At 32.5% G+C, this 17,914-nt stretch overlaps 1 protein-coding gene across 1 annotated transcript in view; it reads right to left on the minus strand.

Annotated features, from left to right (window-relative positions):
- Positions 1-17,914, minus strand: part of LOC143909983 (diacylglycerol kinase eta) — a 96,910-nt gene that overhangs the window by 12,854 nt on the left and 66,142 nt on the right. The window contains exons 4-5 of the mRNA XM_077428308.1: positions 13,336-13,463; positions 5,984-6,179 (exon numbers count right to left, since the gene is read on the minus strand). Of these exons, the coding sequence (XP_077284434.1) occupies positions 5,984-6,179; positions 13,336-13,463 (324 nt within the window). The remainder of the gene's footprint in view (positions 1-5,983; positions 6,180-13,335; positions 13,464-17,914) is intronic.

The raw sequence follows: 17,914 nt of genomic DNA on the forward strand, positions 1-17,914 counted from the left end.
AATGTTTTAAAAAAAAGGCGAAATGAAGAATTGGATTTGGCATGATGTTCGTGACCATTAGCTCAATTTAGAACTATATTCAGGCTATTTGGGGTGATCGGTTCGAGTCGCGACAAAGTCGTCTCGTCGAAAAATGAATTTATCGATTTTTATCGATTCATTCATTATGTTCGGCGAGAGTTAGGACACACACACACACACACACGATATATGATAATAATATAATAACTCTATAATATAATAATAACTCTAGACGCGTTGCACTCTTTTCACTTGATCCTTTCAATACTAATTCCCAAAAATATTTTTATCTGCAGCGCGTTTATCGTATGTTTAACGGAGAGCTGAATGAGGTTGATCTGTTTGGTATTTCCCTACATCAATTCAGGTCTAACATCAAGAGAATCTTGACCGATTGATTCATTTTTTCTCCTATTCTATTTTTTCAATATTTCCATTATTTTTATACTTTTGTTTAGTTATGTAATGTGCTATTTAATCATATTATAGCTTTCATTCTTTTCCTTTTCATTTGTTTATTTTGTATTTACCTTTTTCATTTGTTTTTTATATTTGTAAATTTCAATTTCTTCTTATATTCTATCTTATAACCTTTTCCAAATATTTTAATACTATAGTTTAATTATGCAATGTACTACATATTTTGTCATGCCTTTATTCTTTACTTTTTAATTTGTTTTCCTTATATTTATCTTTTTCATTTTTGTAAAAATCTATTATTGGACTCGGATGTTACATATATTATTTATTTACTTTTTGTTTTTTTTATACCTATCTCTGTACATCCTGTCTGTTGATTTTTCAATTAATAAAATAAAATAAAATAAAATAAAATAAAATAAAATAAAATAAAATAAAATAAAATAAAATAATATCTTAGAAAACTTACCCTTACTGGGGTAGCTATGAATTGAATCAAGTTTTGTTAGTCGTCCCGTATAATTTTAGTGCGTGTTTGATTGTGGGGTCTGATGACGTGACAATTTAAATTGGAAAGCTATGCTGAACTCAATATTTGAATTTCGGGGTAATTATAGCATATTATATAGCATATAATATGCATGTGTAATTATAGCATGTGTAATTATAGCATACACATGTGGAATATTAATGTATGTATTTTATATTATATTATTTATTTATGTATGTATGTATATGTATATATGTACATATTTTTTGTTTCTTTCATTTATTATTATATTTATATTGATTGTACATAAAATATTTCTTATTTATCTCTCGTAAATTCGTGTTTATAAGCATCTCGAATTTGCAATAACGCATGCAATTCTTGTTCCCGTTCCCGTTTCTCGATGCGTTTCTACAAGTGAATGTTTCAGTTTCAAATTAATACTTAATAATCAAATTAAATTATAGTAAAGTAAAGGAACGCATACGTGACATACAGACAAACATTGATTACTATACATACTAGCTTTATTACCCGGCTTCGTTCGGTATTTGTAAAATAAACCGCTTAAAAATGACTAATCTAATAGTAAACATTTTATTAAATTTATTTATATTATTTATATTAGCCAGCAGCATAGCTCGGACGTTAAGCTTCTGCTTACCGTCAAGAAGGTGCCGGGTTCTATCCCTGAATGAAAATGAATTTTTCAGAGTATGCTGTTGGTCAGACCTGGATTTGTGCTCCAGGTTGATCGTTTCCTATCAGAGTTTGCCAATTTTCTCTGATTTCATTGTTGAAACGGTTCCCGGAAAAAAAAATTGGCTAAAAATCCTTCCTACCTACTATGTCACCACTATTTGAAAAATTTGATTGATGTACAATAAAAAATTTATGTACAATTGACATCTATGATGTCTCGTTAATTTGCGAGTTTTTTCAGTGTCTCGCAATTCAACGACTTATAATAAAAATGCTGTATTTGTATTTGTAATTGGCCAGGAAGGCGCATTGGGATTTACCTGTAAGGCCTTCCTGGTATATATGTAAATAAAATAAAAAAATAAAAAAAATTTGAATACATAGTTTTATTTTATATAAATTTATTTGAATACTCATTTGTTTTTTTTTTATTAAATTGACTGTCAAGAACAAACAAACATATATAGTAAGTCTCTTATAAAAAATTATATATACTCCCCCGGGGTCTGTGCCCTCTAGGGCTCTGCCATCGGCGAGAGATGTTCTGGAGCATCCACATTCCTCATTGGAAGATCAATAGAGATTGCCATGCTCAGGAATGCGGGTATCGACAATAACATATTCAATATCAAGACTATTTGTTGCCGGAAAAGTCTACGGTGACATTAGTAGAGTGAAAGTACTAAATGCATTGAAGAATTAGACTGCTCTAAATTAAATGACAAAACACTATATTCTGGAACTCTATAAAGCATAAAATAAAATAATTATGATGAAAAAGCTTTTTATTATATTAAAATCAAGTTATTCACGAATAATTTTTTTTAAAAAAGAAAATATAAAAAATAAGTAACATAACATAGCATAGTGGGGATTTGCACTACCTTACTAATAGACATATTCGAGTTTTTATGTATTTTTTGTTAAGCATGCAATATAAAAAGACATTCAGTACATACATATGATATGACTATTTATAAATCACAATTTGTGCGAGGATCAATAATCGTCGATTTCTGTATTTTACTCATGAATAATATAACGAGTCCACATACGAAATATAAAACGATTGTCCCAAAACAAAATATATTCATTATTAATTCTAAATAAACATAAATAGCAAATAAGGACACGTTTAAATATATATATATATATATATATATATATATATATATATATATATATATATATATATATATATATATATATATATATATATATATATATATATATTATATATATATATATATATATATATATATATATATATATATATATATATATATATATATATATACATACATATATATATAGATATATATATATATATATATATATATATATATATATATATATATATATATATATATATATATATTTATAAATTTATGTGTTTAATACTACAAACATTGCTTTCACACCCCCAATTAACTACACATACCACGCTATAACAGTTTTTGGCATACCGTTTTCCAACTTTTCCCCTCAAAGGTCATATAAACTTTTCTCAAACTCTACATATAAATATCCTCATCATTGTATTTCAGGTTTATTCACACTAAGCACGCAATATATAATAGATTTTTGCAAAAACGAGTCAGTAGTAAGATCAGAATAAAGCTAACTCTATCAAAGAGTTGTTATATACCACATAAATGGCACCGAAAATATCAAATTTTTATGGCATTTTCTATGGAATTTTATTGCTCTATTTTGTAACCACCATAGCGAAATGTCGATAAACTGGCGTTTCGTTCAAATTTTAGCTTCCATATCCCTCTCTCACCCATTCCCTTCCGACTTTAAGCTTCGATGGTTACATTTAATTCGAATTGCGATTGAAATTGTAGTACCGTGAACGATCGCAAAATTTCATCCGGGGTCGCCTTTGTGTCGACCCAAATAATATTATAAAAAAACGTCTTCACCATACGTATTAAAAATGGCCTTCGTATAATTTTTTCCAAGTTACGTGAGCTTTTTTTCATTAAATATAATAGCTTTTAAAAAACAGAATCTGTAATTCTTGATCCAATAGTAATTGAAATTTAAACATCCACTATTATAGCAGCGAAGTAGAGGTTCCGGGTTCAAGCCCTACGTTGACCTCGATTGCAGAGAATTTCTGCAATGCCGCTGGTCAGATTTGGATATTTGTGACTCCAAGTCGATCGTTTCCTATCAGAGTTTACCAATGTATCTGATTTTATTGTTGAAACGGTTCCTAACCAAATTGTTGAAACCATCCTACCTACTATTTGTCACCACTATTCAAATATGATTTCAAACTTATAATCTATAAATTTATATGTGATTAATACCATAGGTGTCGCTCAGGGGCAAAACTCTTAATGGCATCATGGTAAAACATAAATTTTATTTAAAAATATAATGAAAATTATCACAAAATTTCATCTTTTGAAAATACGTACATATATAAAGTAATAAAATAATTATTTAAACAATTTTCTTTTATATTTTTTGTTACAATAAACTATCATATCTATGTACTTCAAGCAATATGAAAAATATGTTTCGCTTGAAGTTGTCCATCCACAGATGCTCTTGGAATTTTTGTGAATTCATTGGAATTCATCTCAAATGCATACTTTCATATGTACCTGTACATATATTAATTACAAAAATTGCAGCATTTTTATTACACAAATCGCTGTATTTCGAGAGGCTGAGGAACACGAAATTTACAATTAATTAATTACTAAATTAATCAATTAGAGACAACTATGGATTTTGACTTGCACATATTTTTTTTACATACTGTACATAAATCAAATTCAGATATTTGTGACAGCGGGTAGGACGATTTTTGCCAATTTGATGGTGTAACCGTTTCAACAATGAAATCAGATAAATTGGCAAACTCTGATAAGAAACGATCGACTTGGAGTCACAAATATCCAAATCTGACCAGCAGTATTAAAGATTAACACGGGATTGAATCTGGTAAACTCTCGATGCTAAGCATAAACGCAACCACCGAGCCATACTGCTGGCTGGAATATGTTTCACACCCTAGCGAACAAAAAGTACACATAAACGTACAACTCTTGTACGTATATATATGTACATATATGTACATACATGTCTCCTTTTTTTCCTATTGTTATTATTCAAATGTTCAACGCGTATTGATAAAATGAGTCCAAGCGGAACTGAGAATCTCAAGGGACGAGTGAGTATTCAATTTGCGTGAAAAGCTATCGAATTTCTTTTGAGGCAAAATGTATTTAAAAATCGTTATCAATCACGCATTTTACAATAAAATATTATTTCAAAAACTATACTTTTAAAATCAAATAACATGTGTAACAGTGATGAGTCGATTTTTTTTTGATAATATGCCACCACAAACAATAAATACGTTCGTGACCTATTTGGGGCAAATACCACGTGTTGAACAGTAAATACATACGTCGTATTTTATTTACTGTTCCCTTATATTTTATACGACGCGGATAATACCCCTATAATATGTACATATGTACATATCTATTGGTGTATTTATATATGTACGATAGCATGTGTACATATGTATAATATATACATTACTATCAACCAGTAGTAAACATTTGCACCGTAGAGAGCATAAATGGTACTTAATAATCTCACATTGTCCTTATTTTTCAACTTTAAAGTCTTCATATCTTTGTAAATTCGTAAGATTTTATTACTTGAAAGTTTCTCCAACATTTCTTCAAATATATTATCTAAAATATAGAGTGAAAAAAGAAAAAGTTATGGGCGTTTAAACAATTAAATTCTAGCATAGCGAGAGGGTGGCGACAAGGGAAAAAACGATCGCAATAGTGTGGATAAATCCGGCAATGTGGACAATAGACGTCACCGAGAAAGATGGAGTATTTTCGAACGTGTCTATTACGATTATTTTTCACCATCGTAATGGCGGACTTGATTTGCACATATATTGATGACCAAAACGAGCAAAATAGCAAAGTTTGAAAACGATCGGATAAGAACCCCAATTTCGTCACACGAAATCAGACGTAAAAATCGAAAGCGAAGTAAGAAGAGCATAGTAATAATAAAAAATCGGTAATTGGATTATTCGTCACATTGCGGTGGTCACAAAGACAATTTTTGCCATGAAAATCGCGAATACACAATATTTGGCACTCAAGTTCTCGTTAGTATGATGGACTTTTCGGCTGCCAGATGTTCCGTTATAGAGATTTTAATGACTTTGTGACGAGTGCTTTGTGACCAGTAATCACCGAACCAATTTACCGTCCGGATTCAAATTGCACTAAAATCTGGAAAATCATTTTTTTTGTTTTTAAAGTTAAATTTAAATACATAAAAAAATCTTACCCCATGCTCATCTTCGATGATGTGCGATCCGATGGAAGCCAGCGTGGTCCACTTGCAATTCGGAGGCGTTCTTCCGGCGCATCTCTTGTGAGCCTTGCACTTGCATACTTCACACGACAGTCCATGGGGTGGCACGCCATGGAGAGCTTCTCTGCACACGTTGCAGTATGTGGGCCTCGCGTGTGACGTTGCATACCTGAACACCATAGAATGGATCCATATTAAATCGCACACCTACGACACCAACGCGAAATTGCGCAATAAAGTTTTTATCACCACGCGTTACTGCCAGAGCAATATTTGTAGCTATAAAAACGTGCATTTCCATGTGGTTAGCCTACAAAGCCTATCTTACTATCATGACGCGAATGTGGTTCGGGTATAAAATTTCAGAGGTATCTAAGGCTTCCACTTTGTATACACTCGTACAAGGTAGTACCAATTTTTTTGCTGTTCGGGATGTCCTTATCCGATGGATATAAAAGAATTCATAAATGCGTTATCTAGTTCGAAACCACCCAGTACCTTCCACCTTCAATGCACAAATTTGATATAAAATTTCTAATGTTTAAAGATTTTTCCATTCTAGGAAAACATTCATATATTCATAAAATGGAGGCAAGCTGGAAATGTGTTTTGACGTAGAAAATATGTACATATATATGTATGTACATATATACATACTAGATATTAGAGGCATAAAACGGAATACGTGGGTAATAAGCAGAGCTGGCTCTTGGATTTTGGCTGTGCAAGGCGCCTAAAAAAATATTAGAATGGAAATAAAAAATCCAAATACATCAATTAAAAAAAGAAAACAGTACAAAATAAAAATAGGAAATAACAAAATTTTGTAAATTTATATATGTAAATTGAAAAGGTTGAAAATTACAAAAGTTTTTAAATTTTGGAAAACGGATTCTTCTTATATTGGATCGTTATTCTCATATAAGGCGAAAAGTTGACGGTTTATGAATGTTTGTCTGTGAATGTTTTTCGATTATCGAAGTGCCTTTTCTTTTACGGCGCCTGTGTTTGCCAATCACTTCGCAAACGCCACGAGCCGGCTCTGGACTAAGAAGCCTGACAAAGGTGGTTTATATAATGATGAAAGTAAAAAATTGAAATGGTAATGGGCGGGTCACGTAGCTAGAAGAACCGAAAATAGATGGCCGAAAGAAGTGCCCGAATGGTACCCGAGAGAATGTAAAAAGTGCAAGGAAGGCCATAAGGGAAAAAAATAGGTGGGATAAGATGGATGATAGTTGCCCAAAACAGAGACGAATTGAATTGTGTTGGGGAAGCCTTAAATATTCAGCTGTAAATTATGGTGTTGATGATACAGATAGTATACTAACTACTGATATATGTACATAGCAATATATCGAGTAAAAATTACGCTTTTTAGTAATAATAGTCAAATTTATACGAAAAATGTAAGAAATTTGTATAGTCCTGTATTGTCCATAATAAACGAGACCATTATTAATTTTAATGATGCTCACAAAGCAAATGAACAAGACAATTAAGAAAAATAATCTTTGTAAAACAGTAGTTCTGGTATTTTTATTTCCGTAAGAAATCCTAAATGAGGGCATACTTTTTAGGTATTGAACGAATGGTTCTAGCATAGCTCGGAATAAACTGCACCACTTCATCATAAATTGTACTACGAAATTTGTTTAAATTTAAGTATCGTTGATATTATACGAAATGAACATTCCTACCCAGAAACAAATATGTGATCACAGATTAATAAATAATTTTGATATAATTTTTACAATACGCATATGTAAATATGTACCTACTCGTACTTCTGTAGCATTGTCCAGATTTAAAAAAAAATTACAAAAAATGATAAAATAACCTTTAGCTTAAAGTCTATAACAAGTTGTGGTTAAATTTCCATTTAACGAGATAGTCCTTTGTGCGGGTGCGATGAACGGTTTCCCGACGACCACCATCCTCACCCCGCTCTCTCTCTAACACACACACATAGACTTTGACCTGACAAAGAGGTCTCTGAAAGCTGTTTCGCAAATATTGGTGGCCGTTCAAAATTAACATAACAATACGGGCCCAAACCCGGGAATTTAAATTAAACGTTAGCGGACTCATCTTGCGCGCTCGGAATATTTGTTCGAGGCTTCGGTACTCGCACGTCAATTTGTCGAAGTCGTAATTTTTACGACATATACTAAAGCATGCGACAAATTTGATAATAATCTCGTCAGAAAGGCCATGTGGTCGGGATGTTGGTGGCAAAAAATATTACAATCTACTTTCTCGGAGCAAGCGCCTCAAAATTCCGACTATCCGTATACATATGTATGTATGTATGTAGGTGGATACCCGAACAATACCACAACGAACAGGCAGATGGCGTTGAAATTAAGTTTCGGAAAGTTTCGGAAGCAATTTACGCCTGTTATATTATCAACATCCTTCACCATCAACTGTTGGATGAAGATTCCAAACCTGAAAGAAGTCTGTACATTTCATTCCACACATTTCTCCTGTTTCATTTATATATTAATCTATGTATGTATGTATCTACCAACTATTCGTGTAATCATGTGTTTCACGAGATACAAATATGTATGGACATCAGGGCGATGCGAAAAACGTGAATTTTGGATTTTTTTCGATGGACCTATTGAATAACTATCTTTGTATCAATGAAGAGTTAGATAAAAAAAAATCATTGACTTTAAACAATGTTCTATGCCTCCAAGCAATCGATTAATCTCGACAAAAATTTCTTAAATTTAGGTTTTTTTCATATCTCTTTTTATAGAATAGTTTTAATTAATAGTTATAGATTTTTTTAAATGTTTAAATAATTACAGTTAACATTAATTTATTTTACTTTAAATGAGTCATTTTTGATTAATTTTAGCTGATAAACGAGAGTTCAAAGTTGCCGTTACAAATTCCAAAAGTCCCCATACAAAGCGCACCGCGATTGCAATGGGGGAAGCGATTTTTCAGAAAATCGTAATTTTTTTCATGTTCCCGTGATTATTTTGAAAATGAAAGTCGTTTAAAACAAAAAAAAAATTCTAAAAAAAGTGATATTCATATGTATGAAAAAAACCCATCTTTTCGAAGTTTTCGTCAAGATAAATCGATTAGTTGAAGGCACAGGACATTGTTTAAAATCGATGATTTTTTATTTATTTAACTTTTCCTTGATACGATGATAATTTCCCATTTAATATTAGGTTAATAAAAAAATATATAATACTAATTCTTGGAAATGCTTTGATTCGACTTATTAAAACGCGACGAAAGAAAAGATAATTGACGAAATCCGAAGATGTTCTAAGGAGACCTATTAGCCTGTTGAGCTACTGAGAATAGCGGGAGACTAATCGAATTACGAGTTACGTTAAAATGAAGCTATAAATGATTTATTATATTCATACAAATTTGTATATATATTGTAGATCAGTATATATCATTACGTATGAATGAATAAAACAAAAGTTGAGATATTCACTAACAAAAAGGTTATCACACTTTAAATTTACTTCAACCTTTATAACTTATTAAACATAATCATATTATTGTATAAAAACAGCTATTAAGCTACATGGTTTAAAAAAAAAAAAAAATTATTTTTTTGTCTATTGAATAAATACGATATATGTACATATGTTGAATATCTATTGATTTATGATTGATTGATATGACAACCAAGTAAACAGATACAATTTATCCAACACAGCTTTGATGATGATACAAAGACTTTTCTAATAATGTTCAGGGCGAGGGATGGAGTCAACTTAAATTTCGGACTCAACGGAGTTTTTTTTATTAATAATCCAATATGATGGGATACGTGGCAGGGGTGATGAAATGAGATTCGTAACAGCTTAACCACCGTTGATTAAAAAAAAGCAAATTTTATAAAACATAGAGTGAAAAAAGAAAAAAATATAGACGAAAAGGGAAAAAACGTTCAGAACAGTGTGGACAATTGCGACAATGTGGACGATAGATAGATAGCGGTATTTTCAAATGTGTCTATTACGATTATTTTTCACCATGATAATGGCGTACTTGATTTCCACGTAGTGCCCATAATTATGAAAGTGGTCTATGTCAAGAAAAAATAAATTTTATCGAAGCCCTAAACGGCAATTGCTCATGGGGGCACAGAGGGGCGAAGCCCTAAACGGCAATTGCTCATGGGGGCGCAGAGGGGCGAAGCCCTAAACGGCAATAGCTAAGGGGGGCGCAGAGGGGCGAAGCCCTAAACGGCAATTGCTCGTGGGGGCGCATATGGGCGAAGCCCTAAACGGAAATCGCTCATGGAGGCGCAGAGGGGCGAAGGGGCGAAGCCCTAAATAGCAATAGCTAATGGGGCGCAGCCGCATGGGGACCTGAAGAGGGCGCAGCCGTCATCGAACAATTGATTCGATTTTTTTTTTTTTTCGATTCATAGGCACCGATTCAATGTATTTTTTAAAGGGCAAAGGCTCAGGGGGCGCCGAGGGCAAAGCCCTAGAAAGAAAAGGCTCAGGGGCGTGCCAAAGGGGAAGCCCTAGAAGGAAAAGTCTCAGGGGGGCGCCGAGGGCGAAGCCTTAGAAGGCAAAGGCTCAGGGGGGGCCGAGGGCAAAGCCCTAGAAGGCAAAAAAAATTGGATTATTAGTCATGTTTAAGTGGTTTATGGGGCGCAGTCGTCATCGAACCAATGATTCGATTTATTTTTTTTCGATTCATATGCGCCGATTCGACTTTATTTTTTAAAGGCCAAAGGCTCAGAGGTGCGCCGAGGACGAAGCCCTAGAAGGAAAAGGATCAGGAGGCGTGGAGGGCGAAGCCCTAGAAGGCAAAGGCTCAGGGAGCGCCGTGGGCGAAGCCCTAGAAGGAAAAAAATAAAAAAACTTAAAACTTAAAAAAAAAAAATTTTTTTTTTAATAAAATCTTTACTATTAGATTAGTCATGTTTAAGCGGTTTATATTATAAATACTGAGCGAAGCCGAGTAATACAGCTAGTACAATATAAATGTTACCGATCGTCACACTAGAGTAGTGGCTCTCAAGTGCGGCCACTAGTGGATTTTACTGCGGCCACCAGCCACTTAATAGTAAATAATACTAATATTTAAAAAAAATTAAATATATTTTAAAAACTACAAAAAAGTAACTTAACAATAATAGAAACCATGCTCATCATTGACAAACTAAAAAATATAGCGAAAAGCCTTGTGACAGAAGTTGAAAATAACAATTTTTTAATTTTATCTTCTGTTAGTGATTTGATAGATAAGATGACAGACACAACTTCAAAATTTAAATTTAAACTTATAATAATAGAGTGTCTTAAATCTCTGAATCTGGAACTTGACAAAAGGTTCGAAGAATTGAATTTTTTTAAAACTGTTTCTTTTGTATCTTCCCCTTTTATCATGATGACAAATGAAAATTTCATAGTACTACAAAATAGATTAAAATCATTTTCAGTATTGATATTAATTAACTGGGCTAACGTAAAATATGCATTATTAGAAATTAGTCATGATCAAGTACTTAATAACCATTTTAATAATATTTCGGTTCAAAAATTTTGGTTGGAAATATGCGTTGACAATGAAACGAACCAATATAAAGATTTGGCAACAGTTGCTTTATTAATATTGTCTATTTTTCCCACTACCGTATATTGCGAAAGATCATTCAGTGTAATGCACTTTATTAAAAACAAATTTAGAAACCAGCTGCAATGCGGCTTGCATTGGAAGAAAGGAGTATTGAGCAATTTCCATTTGCATTATTATTAAATAAATAGATACCAAAATGTTAAAATTTATTTTATTTTATGAATAAATTGATTCATTTTTTTTGTAACTCCACTTTATTTGATTAAATTTGGTGCGGCCACCAGACATTTCCATGGGACCACTATTATCACCTGTGCGGCCACGGTAAAATTTCGCCTGAGAACCACTGCACTAGAGGTTGTGATTTCTCGACTTTTTTTGATTCTCGAGATTCGAGAATCTTTTTTTCATTTCAATTCGAGAGATTTTCTTTTTTGTTTCGAATCTCGAGAATCTCGAGAATTCTCGAGATTCTCGAGAAAGTCTAATTTTTTTTTTTAATATAGTGAATTGATTTTTATGAGCATATAAAATCGATCATATAAAATCGACAACATCAAAAGGACACAAACATTACATATGTATATTATATCAGGGGTTTATAACTTTATTAAAGACATGATGAAAGAAAGATATATGTAGAGAGACATTGAATAGAAAATAAAGTAAAATTATATAAAAAAAAATATTATAAAAGAAGGCACGAAAAGAAAATAAAAATATACAAAAGTAATTTAAAATAGTAAAAATAACAATATGTAACAAAGAATTTTATAAAATTCCCAGTTTCGCCACCCGGCTTTGCCCGTGTTTTTGTGACCAGACAAATAATAAAAATACTGAACATCTATGCATATTAAAATACTGAATATACATTGATTAATATATAAGGAGCAAATACACGAATAAATAAATAATATATCAAAAATCTTTGTTTTACGTGTGTTACAGTGGGGTCATATTGTCAGTGAAAATATATTTTCACTAGCGTTTTAGTGATATCATAACCGAATCTTTCCCACTAGTGACTAGTACCTACATACATGCATATACATATATGTAACTTTAAAATGGTGCGATTTCTTTGTGACATGTGTAACTTATATGATGACCGGATAATAACTTACCGGACAAATATTAAAAATATTGACCATCTATACATATTACAATACTTCACAAAATTATTTACGAGTTAACAAATATACAAATCAGTCAGTTTATTGAACAAAAACATGTAGTGATAAATTTAAAATATTCTCGATATTTTCCAGATTCTAATAAACGATTTCTCGAGATACGAGAATCTCGAATTTTCACAATAAAATATTCTCGAGAAACGAGAATCAAAATTTCTCGAGATTTATCGATCACAATCTCTACGTCGCACGAATCTCAAAAAAGAATCTGTAGTAATGTGCTCCATGTTGAGTTTTAATAAATTTTAATTGGTATTATATTTTTATATTCGTATTTTTGGTCTTTTTTTTTAATATTCATGTTTTTTCTTTGTAATTTTAATTACAAAACATTTTTGAATTCTTCTATTATTTTTTAATTGTTGTGTTGTCTTTTAATTGTACATATATATGTATATAAATTTTATTGAAATTATTTAAAATTAAACTTTTCATAAAAATAGATGCTAAATAGACGCTAAAATTGAAGATTTTTAATGCCCTAAAACGCTAAAATGCTAAAATTGACACAAATATATGCCCAAAATAAGTGTTTCTAATCATTACCAATGATGTTCTCCGTTTAGCATATCCGGGGGTCCACCGGGGACTGCGCTCTTCAACGCCGACAACCACTCCTCCATGTCTCGTCTTGTTTCCGCGCACAACACTAGTGACCTGCACGGTGTTATTACCTGTAATATAAAATTCAAATCATTTAAATACACTACCTATACACATATGTATGTTACAGTAAAATTATAACAGCAGTGAAATTATAATTACACTGACATTTCGTGAAATCATATCTAATTACATTTTCACTCGTTATAGTTATATTTTCACTACGGAAATTACATATTCACTAGCCCCTATTAGTGAAATTATAATATTTAACAGTTGCAGTGACAATATTGGATTCAAAAGCAAACATATCATAATATCTAAGCAGCCAACACTTTATATAAGGTTAGGTTAAGTTAGGGTTGACAGCAGGACGTACACTATCGCATGGTGCATTAGCGTTCTAATTAAAAATTCACTGCATTGAAAAGTGAATTTGTAATTCTATTGTTACATCCGTACTTGCTGCTGGAGTCAGTGAAATTATAATTTCACTGTATCATATACATACATATATGATAACTCTCGACGAGGCGACAACTGTATTCAATTATTGAATCCTAATTGGGGAGATTCGTCGTAATTGGACTAGAATTTTCAATTGCATTGATTCTTCTGAATTTAAATTCGAGAGGCGCGTTTTGGACTTTTGTCGCAATAAACAATCCATTGTTGGGCGTGTGCGCCATTAGCTTAATCGTGTCGCCTTAACGAAGCGCATTCGAGAGGCTAGAGGGCATTTCACTTCGATCGTTCGCCAAAAAAGCGGAGAAAAAAATGATTTTATTTAGTTAGGCTAGCGTGACGTCACGGGCGGAAGATTCTCCGAGTAAGCACCCATCCCGACGACGGGTCTCCGGGTCGCTTCTACCTCTCATTCCAATCTCCCTCACCCTCCTCTCTGGAGCTACTCAGACACAACCGTTATCCCGTCATAAATTTCTCCGTTGAAGCATTATTCACCAAACAAGACTCGTGTAAGTCTATCGTGAAGTATGTACGAAGATAATATCGGGGCGATTACGATTTATTAATGTTGGTTCCTAGAATGAAACATTCGACTGAAATTAAGTTAAGCTTCTGCCTAGCACCGAGAGGCGCCGGGTTCGATCCCATGAGCTGAACTCGATTGAAAAGAATTTTTCCAAGTATAAATTAGCCAGCAGCATAGCTCGGACGTTAAGCTTCTGCTTACCGTCAAGAAGGTGCCGGGTTCTATCCCTGAATGAAAATGAATTTTTCAGAGTATGCTGTTGGTCAGACCTGGATTTGTGACTCCAGGTTGATCGTTTCCTATCAGAGTTTGCCAATTTTCTCTGATTTCATTGTTGAAACGGTTCCCGGAAAAAAAAATTGGCTAAAAATCCTTCCTACCTACTATGTCACCACTATTTGAAATTTGATGGATGTACAATAAGAATTTATGTACAATTCATAGATGTCTCGTTAATTTGCGAGTTTTTTCAGTGTCTCGCAATTCAACGACTTATAATAAAAAAATTCTGCATTTGTATTTGTAATTGGCCAGGAAGGCGCATTGGGATTTTCCTGTAAGGCCTTCCTGGCATATATGTAAAATAAAAAAAAAAAAAAAAAAAATAAAAAAAATCTGTAGTGCTGCTGGTCAGACGTGGATATTTGTGACTTCAGGTCGATCGTTTCCTTTCAGAGTTTGTCATTTTTTCTGATTTCATTGTTGAAACTGTTACCGATTGAAATTGGCTAGAAATCCTTCCTACCTACTATGTCACCACTATTTGAGTATGATTAATGTACAATAAAATTTAAGTACAATTCATAGATGTCTTGTTAATTATTCGAGCTTTCAGTTTCTCGTAATTCAGCGACTTGTGTAATAAAAATGCTGCATTGGTTGTAATTGGCCAGGAAGGCGCATTGGGGTTTACCTGTTAGGCCTTCCTGGTATATATGTAAAAAAAGTGCCACATCGCGACGGAATATATTGTAATGTGGGAGAATGAGAGAGGAAGTCCACACCTAATGAAGTTCGTGCGTGGACAATGGAGATTCCTGATTAAACTAACGGGACACACAAAGTAAGCTGGAGTTCACACAGACCTGGGTGAGTTGATGTGTAAACAATAAATAGACCGATCAGACCTTTAACTCTTTGAATGAAAAACAACGCCGATTGGCGTTTTTTTATTTTTTATTTTATTTTATATTGTAGCAAGATAAAATAGAGAGTCTAAACACACCTTTACAAAACTCCAAATCCTCGGCGGTAGTTATCTAGGGTAGTGATCTAGGGTTTAGATTAGCTACAATTTCATTTGGATCCTGAACCCTCCCGTATGCAACTATGTAATTTACAAGACTAAAGGTGCAGATACAGAGTTATACGTGGCACGTGAAGTATTTTAGATAGTTTTGCACATGTAAACAACACTGGAACGCCTAATCTGTACGAATCTTATATGAATTATATGACAATTATATGAAGACATGCCCATCACATCTGGAGTAGGGCTTCCAAGCCGGTTTAAACCAAAACCGAAAAGACGGCTTTTTGACCATTTTTCAAAAAACGGGGTTTTTTTTAGCTTGATCAACCGGTTTTTTAAGGTTTTCTTTAATTAAGGTTTTTTCCTCAAAACTAACAATTATCAATTTGAAATTTCTATGAAAGATTAAAATAAATGTGTATATACAAATTTTCTTATTGAATAGGCGTATATTTCTTTGAACAACAAATAAAGTTATCGCACTCAACAGTGGCTTTGCGATTTAGTTATGGACAAAGACCAGGTCATAAACCAATAAAATATTATTGAAAGTAGTTTCAATAATCTACACAAGGCCTCAAAATTTCCTCAAAATCAAAATTTCGGCAAATTGGGTTTTCCATAATTTGTAGTTTTAGCGTGTTCAGGTATACAAGTATATAGAAAATGTTATCGTAAGTAAGAATTCGTTGTTGTTTTAAGCTAAAACAGATGTGTAAAATAACTTTGAAAGATGGAAATATTTCATATTTAATTACGTTTAATATTTCATATTTAAAACACAAATTCATCTCAGCAGTGTTCTTATTCACGATTCCACGATTACAGTTTTTCTACGAGGTAAAACATTATTTTTTTAATATATGCTTGATAGTAGCTTCTTTGAATCATTTAATTATTTGTGCGTATTCAGGATCTACAATTTTACGACTGTGATAATATATAATACAAATTTTATTATTTGTAATATTTGTAATAATAATATATAATATTGATCTTATGAAAGTTCATAATGTTTATATCTCAATTTAATTTATAAGCAATTCTTTTTTTGCATAGTATAATATGTATATTTACAATTTTTTTTTCGATATAAAAATTTAAATCTTAATTTTGTGTAACCGGTGAAAGCCGGCTTTTTCTTTTAGGCAGTTTTTTGAACCCCTACATCTGGAGTCTAGTCTAGCCCATGCCACTCTTTTGAGTGTTCTTTTATAAGTAAAGTTTACAACTATACCATGACGACATGAAGTTCACTACATATGTAAATTGACGAGAAGATGTAACATTCTGAATAGGAGTATATGATGTGTACTATGTAAAAACCAATAAATAATATGAATAATATAATTTTTTTGTTAAAAGTTAATTTAAACAAACTTACATATTACATATTTCACTCCATTTTTACACGTATCTAAATAAAATCATAGCTTAAAATACAATATTTATGTACATATGTATGCACATGTAAGCACGCCGTTTGTGCTGAACTCTTTAGGTATAAAATTTTCATAATATAACGAAAACATCAAAGATATGATAACTGTACGATTTCAGATAACTAAAAATATATTACATGATGAAATAGTTTGATAATAAAAATTAAATGATCGACTCAATTCAGTAGGCAGTAGTAAATTGGTCACTATAACGATGTAAAAAGTACTCTTAGCTACACAAAAAATACTCCGTTTATATTGAAATAAACTTGATCGTTACAAGCAGTATCATTTTCCTAGATGCCGGAGTATATATATATATATTTATTTCTTAGCACGAATCTCGATTTTTCTCAGGAAAATTTCAAAAGGTCGCGAAAAGCTCCGCGGGTTCAAGGTCGCCCGTACACCGACGTCCCTCTCAATAATGCAAAGGTGACCGTTCGGGAAATTCCCGGGAACGAACCGCAATGTAAAGAATCCTATGTGTAATAAACGTAAACATTGTCCCGTAACGGCTACGACCCTGAGCCACTTTTAGCGAACGAGGAAAACGAAAATCCGGAAAGTTTTGAACGCGTCCGCATGATAAATGGCACCACGCACTGCCCGTTGCCGATGGTGTACGCGTTTGTTGAACAAGACCATTTTCAAGTGGAGACAAACGAGCTTATATATTTTATTTCGGAAGCGGTTATTGAAGGATTTTAGCCCGAGCAACGCTAGATCCTTTCTTGAGTGCGGTGAAATGGTAAACGCTCAATAATTCCGTGTTTAACGTAGAACCGCAAACACATTTTATTGTATATTTTCTTTGACAACGTAACTGGAGAA

Source organism: Arctopsyche grandis, chromosome 3 (assembly GCF_051622035.1).
Source record: "Arctopsyche grandis isolate Sample6627 chromosome 3, ASM5162203v2, whole genome shotgun sequence".
Classification (NCBI taxonomy): Eukaryota; Metazoa; Arthropoda; class Insecta; order Trichoptera; family Hydropsychidae; genus Arctopsyche; species Arctopsyche grandis.